The sequence below is a fragment of the Primulina huaijiensis genome, chromosome 11, assembly GCF_012295235.1.
Source record: "Primulina huaijiensis isolate GDHJ02 chromosome 11, ASM1229523v2, whole genome shotgun sequence".
Lineage (NCBI taxonomy): Eukaryota > Viridiplantae > Streptophyta > Magnoliopsida > Lamiales > Gesneriaceae > Primulina > Primulina huaijiensis.
Genome location: NC_133316.1, coordinates 18,498,301 through 18,506,666, shown reverse-complemented (window position 1 = coordinate 18,506,666; position 8,366 = coordinate 18,498,301). Strand labels below are relative to the sequence as shown.

At 34.4% G+C, this 8,366-nt stretch overlaps 1 protein-coding gene across 4 annotated transcripts; it reads left to right on the top strand.

Annotated features, from left to right (window-relative positions):
- Positions 1-276: 276 nt before the first annotated feature.
- LOC140989031 (shaggy-related protein kinase kappa-like) lies at positions 277-7,769 on the top strand. Of its 4 annotated transcripts, XM_073458190.1 has the most exons (15): positions 277-389; positions 468-557; positions 668-717; positions 2,203-2,435; positions 2,614-2,706; positions 2,791-2,850; positions 2,966-3,238; positions 3,609-3,683; positions 4,545-4,601; positions 4,701-4,841; positions 4,924-4,974; positions 5,432-5,527; positions 5,916-5,999; positions 6,089-6,191; positions 7,333-7,769. In XM_073458190.1, the coding sequence occupies exons 4-15, from the start codon at positions 2,289-2,291 to the stop codon at positions 7,419-7,421; spliced, it is 1,269 nt and encodes a 422-aa protein (XP_073314291.1). In that variant the 5' UTR covers positions 277-389; positions 468-557; positions 668-717; positions 2,203-2,288; the 3' UTR covers positions 7,422-7,769. The 4 variants fall into 4 exon arrangements, with proteins under 4 accessions (XP_073314291.1, XP_073314290.1, XP_073314288.1 ...); XM_073458189.1 differs by lacking the exon at positions 668-717; XM_073458187.1 differs by lacking the exon at positions 668-717 and having other exon boundaries at positions 289-557.
- Positions 7,770-8,366: the final 597 nt, after the last annotated feature.

The following is an 8,366-nucleotide window of genomic DNA, read 5'->3' as shown; positions in this document are numbered from 1 at the left end:
TATTTTATTGAACAACTACCATTTCAATTTTTAAAAATTCATTAATTTAAAATTGTAGTGTAGTTCTTTATTATTATTATTATTTATAATATGATTCTAATTTCAATATAAACTAAATTAATTATAATTTTTTTTTACAAACACGAATAATAATATTATGAAGATGATAATGAAGAAGCATTGGCCTGATTGGTTGGGTGCACCGAAGGCGATATAGGCCTGCAACACTGTAACAATTACCAATTTTTGTCTTTATGTCGCTTACTCACAGTCAACACTCGCTTCAATGCCAAGCACACGCATATACATACACTCTCATTCATCAATAGATATAGAGAGAGACAGAGGAGGAGTAGTGAGAGAAAGGGAGAGAGTTGTTGAAAAAGCAGGTCTTAGAGTGCGATGTGATCGGAATTCCTGTGCATTCCATTTTGTTAGTGTGAATTGAATGCTTTATCCTCCTGCAGAATTGATTGGAGTTGCGGAGGGGAAGGTTAAGAAGAAAAATGCTTGAGTGCTTGTGATCTGCTTCGAATTTTTCGTGGGTGTCAATCCAGGTTAGGGGTCTTATACTTTGCTTTGAATGCTTTATTTGTACACGTTTTTACGCTTCGTGATTGTTGTTGTGTTTGTGATGAGTTTTCTTTGGTCATTTTTGAATCTGAAGATTTTGAAATTGAAGACAACTGCGCTGCTGGAGTTAGATCTAACGATTAGGTTAGTTTAGTTCACCATACGCTTGAAATTAGATGTAATTGTCTCTTCATTGATTGAGTGTATGCGCGTGTTAGGTGGCCAAACAAATTCCGGGAAAAAGATGTAGAGATTATAGGATTTTTGTTATATTATGGTGTTTTATGGAAGATTTTGATATTTCTTTTATGATGTGAGCATTAACATGGTAATGGGGTAAGTTTGGGACTTGGGAGTACTTGAGCGAGAAAGGAACAGTTATATTATGCTTTTCGTATGCCAGTGCTCTGACCCGAAGTTTAAGGCTTTTGGTTCAGAGGAACCACCACCTATACGAATTGAGCCAAGATGATTAATATACGATGATAGGTCCTTTAAAGTTGACTTGATTATTTAGTGAGTTCTGCTTCACTCCATACCCGAAGAAGCTTTTATCTGGTCGAACTTCAGGTTAGCTTAAATTTGTTGTTATCTACTCGCTTACTATTAGTCTGAGGAGTTGGTATCTATCCAACTTCCTTAACTTGGCAGTCCCTAAATGTGTCAAGGTTTGCTTATCATACTGTTATTATTAACTAGTACTTCAATTTCTTTGGTTTGTTTATTCTATACTGGATGATAATCTGAAAACATAGAAGAAAGAGTTGGCAAACAAAGCTGAATTTTCAACATTCTGGATGATTTTCTGTTAGCATAGTTCTTGCTTGGGTTATCATGAAACTCTAAAAATGCTGATTCCGATATGAAGTGGAAAGAAGAAAAGGGTAACGTAGTTTATAACTTTGATTCTTTTACACAACATGAACATGATGGTGTTTATACAAAGTGGCCAAAATAGAAAGTCTTACTGTTATGCGGGGATCTATATACAGCATTGAAACAAATCTAGATAAAATAATATTTTTCCGTGGATACTGCATGCTGTTGGATTGGACCATAATTTGGCAATTGGTGGTCCATATTAAAGATAATGTGATTGAACTTTTTTCCTGTGACCAACAAAAGAAGTGCAAGATACTGCTCATAGGGGGTGTTTAAGCTTACACATACATTGCATTTCTGCCTTGTTTCTCAAAGTTCTGGGTTTATGCAAAACTATAGGATGAATCCGTAATAAAATCCAAAAATAGCATCCTGCACTGTGCAAATGTCAGTTAGATGCAGCTGATGGTCTTCAGTGTTATTCATGTTGCTGCAAAACGACCTGTATCTGTTATGCGGTTATAGGAACTATAGTTCGTGGAATTGCATTCTCTCTTTATATTATTGGTTCAGTTATTTTATGTGTTGTTTATAGGCGTTAAAAGTTTTGATTACATGACCATGAGAGAACTCATTTTTCTCATTTTTACATTTTTTCTGATTATTTTTTATTGTACTTTAGAAATATTGAACTTGCTTATTTTCCTGTCTAGATTTCACCATTCTGTAATTTAAACCTGAGTGATTGGTCTATATTCTTCGAAATTCCTTTAGCTAAATTGACGTGGACTTCCTTACTGTATCCAGGTAAAGATCGGTGTTTTTGAGATGGAACATCACATCCTCAACTATTGGAGAGCGTATTAGTGCCTTGATATTCCTCAGGCTTACTCATGGCATCTGCTGGCCTAGGGCATGGAGGAGCTGGCAGTTCAAGATCTGCAAATGGCTTCAAGGTATCGAATAGTTCAGTTGACTGGCTGGGAAGGGAGATGAATGATATGAGATTGAGGGACAAAGTTGACCTGGACGATGATAGGGTGAGCTCAAATGATTTTCCAATGCTCTTGCATTGACTTGTTTGTGCTTTTTGGAGTTCTTTATTATGTCATTGGTTCAATAAGTAGCTTTTCTTGTAAACCTTAATTTTAGACCTGTAGTGGGCGATGTTGACGGATTTTGATAAACTTGACCAGGGAAATATCCTTTATATTGCAGGATAGTGAGCCAGATATCATTGATGGTGTGGGTGCTGAAGCAGGTCATGTCATAAGGACTGCCATTGGTGGTCGAAGTGGTCAGTCCAAGCAGGTTGGTTGAGATTATTGTCAAGAAGTTTGCTTTGCTTGCTCACTTGATTCTTTGTATTCACATCTGTTTTATGTTGGTTTACAGTTTGTCAGTTACATTGCAGAACATGTTGTTGGAACTGGGTCTTTTGGAGTGGTTTTTCAAGTAAGCTGAATGACAGTGGTTTCTGTATATATATGCGCTTTGCATTTCAAGATGCTTACCTTGTATTTCTGCTACATTGTGCCCTTTTTTTAATGATTCTAACTACTGGTAACAGGCAAAATGCAGGGAGACTGGTGAAATTGTGGCCATTAAAAAGGTACTTCAAGACAAGCGCTACAAGAATAGGGAGTTGCAGATTATGCAAATGTTGGACCATCCTAATATTGTAGCCCTAAAGCATTCTTTCTTCTCAACAACTGAAAAGGAAGAGCTATACTTGAATCTTGTTCTTGAATATGTTCCTGAAACTGTGAATCGTATTGCACGGCAATATAACAAGATGAACCAGAGGATACCATTAATATATGTCAAACTCTATACCTACCAGGTATGTGCTTGTGTTTTAATTATTATATAAAGTAGCGCTTGAATCTTAGTACTTTCACGTGGAGATGGTCGTTAAATATTGACATTCTTTTCCTGCAATTTCGCATGAGATTTTTATCCCTTGCAAATTTATTGTCAGATATCAAATTGATTTGGTTGATACTTATCTTTATTTTCATAATACTTCGGGATTTAGCCAACCATTATGAATTTTTGTGGTGTAATATTTATTTATTTGTTATTTTCCAACTGTTCTAACTTCAATGTTTTAGGAAAGCTACTGAATTTTTAAACAATAGATATATATACTACTAGCTTAGTTTTTTCCTTTATGTATCACACTCTCGTGATAATAATCTCTTTTGCTGCAGATATGCCGGGCCCTTGCTTATATACATAATGCAGTCGGTATTTGTCATCGCGACATAAAGCCTCAGAATCTACTCGTAAGTTTATGTGACTGGTTTTTAATTAGGGTGACAAGGTTGGAAATTCAAATATCATTACATCATTGCCTTAAATTGATTGATTAGAATCCAGCTAAAAACAATTCCAAGCACGGCGCACGCTTAATACTATATAAATGTGTTGTCATTCTCCAATTTTCTATACAAACCATAAATGGTGTGAATTAATTCTATGATAAAATGTTATGGGTTATTTTCTTGGATAATTCAAATGCACTATCACAAGATATTTCCATGGACTGATCTAGAGAGCTTTCATGGTGTCCAATATTGAAACGATAAAGGTGTCTTTTCTTCTTATCTAGAAGTTGTGTATGACTATTATATGAAATGACTGAAAGCCAAGCCATTCAATCAACTAGGGTGGCTCAAGATATGTGATAATAATTTCAGCTAAACATCTGTGGGTGTTTGAGCAATTGTAGTAAGCAGTGATAATTAGAGGAGTTGGTATGCATTGATGTGATAGTACATGATGGATTGTTTTCAATCTAAAAGCCAAATATCACGCAGACAACAATTTCTGGAAAAAAAACCCATAAGATTTTGCACAACTTTTTTAACCTAAGTCTGTCATTTGTTGAATGCTGTTGTGTGAAACTATCTGATATACACAGTTACTTTCTTTTTCAGCTGTATTATATTTTAAAATAACGAGTTCTCTGGCTAATTGGATAGTGGAAATTAGTGATACCTAAGTGTCATTTATGAATTCTGATAATTTTGTACACAAGTTGACAAATGGTCTGGAGAGTTGGAGATAAACTAATCAGTTGTTTTATTTTTGTTATGCTGTTATATTTAATTTTAGATGCTGAACTCATATTAATTTACTTTCAGGTGAATCCACACACGCATCAGCTGAAACTTTGTGATTTTGGCAGTGCCAAAGTTTTGGTACATCTTTGTACAGCATGACTATTAATGCTTTTCATTGCCAAAACAATTGATTTACATTCAAAAGTCCGTTGTTTCTCATTTCTGTGAATAATTCAGGTGAAAGGAGAACCTAATATATCCTATATCTGTTCAAGATATTATCGTGCTCCTGAACTTATTTTTGGTGCCACTGAATACACCACTGCAACTGATATATGGTCAACTGGTTGTGTAATGGCTGAGTTACTTCTTGGACAGGTTTTATGATGAATGTCTAACTTATCTATCAAATCTTTTTTGCTTCTTTAAGTTAATCATATGTAGCTCTCTGATTTTGCAGCCATTATTTCCAGGAGAGAGTGGAGTTGATCAACTTGTAGAAATTATTAAGGTTAATCCAGTTGTACTGATAGTTAGGATTTATGTTGGGTTTCAAGTTATATCAGTGGAATATACATGGCAAAATGTCTTAAATTTTTTTGTTATGTCCTGCAAATGAATGATACTTTTCAGTTTACTATATTGAAATTTACAAACATAATAATATGTTAGGTCTGCAAAAACTTGGAATATTTGGATAAATTTTTGTATGACGCTAACCTTTTTAACCAAAAAGATATCTTTCACTTTGATTTCTCAATAAAAAAAACGGCAAATTGTGTGGGCCGTGAGATGGGAAATCTAAGATTGAATTGATACTTTGACATTTTGGCGTGCCAGCTGTGAAATACATTACGTGCCGGAAGATGCTGCTCCGACACCTCTGTACATTAAAACCGTTTCTTAAACAAATTAGCGTCATACCAACTTTTCTATTCCAATTATTTTATGTTCATTATGCAATACAGGTCTTGGGAACACCTACAAGAGAGGAGATCAAATGCATGAACCCAAACTATACCGAGTTCAAGTTCCCTCAGATTAAACCCCATCCTTGGCACAAGGTATGTTCTGTAAGCCTTATTTTTTGTCTGTATCCATCGTCAGTTATATTTTGAGTCATAAAGCTTTAGACAGTTTGATGCATATGTTAATCTTTCTTTTGTGTTAAGTATGGGCTAAAGTGAGTGTTCTCTGTCAATTTGATGCATTAGTATGCTGCCATTAATATTGTAATTCATCAGTGGAGGCGGGAGCCATGTACATAAAATAAAAAATGATTGGATATATATAAGTGGGTGACTGGGTTAAACGTAATTGGAGCCTAATTGTGCGTAGCTTAAACGAGCATTACTTTCTGCATGTGGAACTTCCTCCAGAACGAGACCATCTCTAACCTTTTCCAGCTTTGAGTGGAACATTTGTGTGATCATGTGCTGCATCCAATTTCAGGTCTTCCAGAAGCGTCTACCTCCAGAGGCGGTGGACTTGGTATGCCGGTTTTTCCAGTACTCACCAAATCTCAGATGCACAGCCGTAAGTTCAACTCTCATTCTCAACCATATAAAATCCTTTTAAAAGCTGAAGTCAATTTACATCTTATTTGTTTTCTCATGGCACTGCAGTTGGAAGCTTGTATTCACCCTTTCTTTGACGAATTAAGGGATCCCAACACCCGACTTCCAAATGGTCGCCCTCTTCCTCCGCTCTTTAACTTCAAACCTCAAGGTATATTTCACTCTAGACTGCCATGTGGAATCATTGAATAGTTGGTATTTATGGCGAGCATTTCACCAGGAAGCACGCCATAAGATGAAAACAAAAATGTCCTCTCTATCCAATGCCGAACCTGAGATTTTTTATGCCCATACGAGCAAAAAAAAAATCGTGCCCTTAAAGCTTAATACCTATATATTTTTTATCGATGAATATGATAGTATAAAATAACATGATTATTAGAAATAAAAAGATAGAAAAAATATATCATCCAAAAATAATGTCATAAACAAATATTAATGAAACCAAGATCATCCAAACAAAATATGAAATTCATGTTTTGAATAAGTACACAGTCACTTGAATATTGTTTCGAATCAAAGTTTTGGAAGAAAAAATACTGATCAAGTTTGCATAATCAATTTTCTCAACTATTTTTTTCTTGATCGATAACATAGCCAAGTCATATAGTAATTCTTGTAACATAGTTGATTGGAGAAAAATTTTGAGCAACTTGTTTCGACATATGCAATTTTTGATGGATCACAAAAATTATGTATCAAAGTATCGGAACATTGTCTGAAATGGATCAATATGAAGAGAAATCATAACTCACGATAAAGTTATTTTAGATTGATGATTCTTACTGAATGTTTATGAGTTATATTAAAAAAAATAAATGGATGGTGAGACTTCAGGTTTTCATCGTGGCCACTGTCCATTAATCATTATTTATGGGATGAGCTCATGAGTTAACTATATAATACTATATTAGTAAAATTTTTAAAAAAATTGGTGCCCCCAAAATCTGGGACCGAGGTGCTTGCCTCATATTTTATACTACAGGTCCAGTTATATCTCTTAAGGCCGTTCGATTTTGTGATTTTTGATTATGTTGAGATTTCACACTGCATTTTCTTGACCTGAACTTGACTTAACTTAGACTTTGTGGTTTCTGATGAAATTTGTAACTGACATAAGCCAATGTAGTCAGTCACTTCGTGTCAAAATCCTAGCATCGTCAATCAAGCAACTCAAGTTTATTATTTTGATACGGATGCCAGCTCTCCACTGGCCTAGAGTGCAACAATTGAAGCCATTGCATCTGCTATGCTTTTATAAGTATCTTGACGTGTCCTTTTGTTATTTACAGAGCTTTCACGTATACCTCCTGACACCATCAATCGTCTTATCCCTGAGCATGCAAAGAGGCAGAACTTATTCATGGCCTTCCACTCATAGCAAGTACATGCAATCCAACGGCTTCTGTTCGTCAAATACTGTTCAGACTTGGTTAGTTTTTCCGGTGTGATGGAAATGAGTTTTAACTTGTATGTTTACCATGATGATGTTGTGGTCTTGGCAACTTTTAGCACGTGTGTGTAAGGGTGCGTCATATGTATATTACCGGCTGTGACGAGCGCGACCAGAGCTGTTTTTGTATCAGATTTCATGTATATGAATGAGTTAATTTCGACATTGCCAAAAGATCTATCGTTTGGACAAGTGTAAGATGTAAATGATGAGTTTATTTTTTATGCCCCTCCCTACTTTTTGTAGCCATATTGCATGATCTTGCTATTTAATTTATTGCTGTTGCCATGATGAGTTGATATATTTTATGGTAAAATTTTGCAGTTTGAAAATTTTATGTTTGTAACGACTTAAAGTTTTATTTAGCAGTTTCAAATTTAGGTATTATTTTTATCAATTGTACGGCTTAAAACAATTATGATTATGATAAAAATTCAACACACTTTCGTGCTTCTTGCAGCCTTGTAATTGTAGATATATTAATAATAAAACAAGCTATTTCAAACCATTCCGGCCCAAAAAATGCCCAAGAAGAATCAAGTTTAGGTGTGTTCAAACTTCGGATAAAACCGAAAAAATCGAAAATCAAAACCAAAAAAACCGAATCGAACCAAAAGTCGAATTTTATAATTCGGATATAAATGTTAAAACGAAGTTTATTTGGTTCGGTTTTGGATTATATATATCAAACCGAAAAAACCGAAAATTCATTAAATTAATAATTTTTTATATTTTTATTTATACTGTATATTTTGATATGATATTTAGTGAATGAAAATTATTTTGAACAATTTTTAGTTGATTGTTGTTTGTTTAATTAATTTATATCTTATATTTAAATATTTTACTAAAAAAATTAGAAAATTAACATAT

Excerpts from the sequence above, each read along its gene's own strand:
- LOC140989031 (XM_073458189.1), top strand. The coding sequence starts at position 2,289 with ATGGCATCTGCTGGCCTAGGGCATGGAGGAGCTGGCAGTTCAAGATCT. Across the intron at positions 2,707-2,790 it reads GAAGTGGTCAGTCCAAGCAG|TTTGTCAGTTACATTGCAGA; the intron begins GTTGGTTGAGAT and ends GTTGGTTTACAG. Across the intron at positions 2,851-2,965 it reads CTTTTGGAGTGGTTTTTCAA|GCAAAATGCAGGGAGACTGG; the intron begins GTAAGCTGAATG and ends TACTGGTAACAG.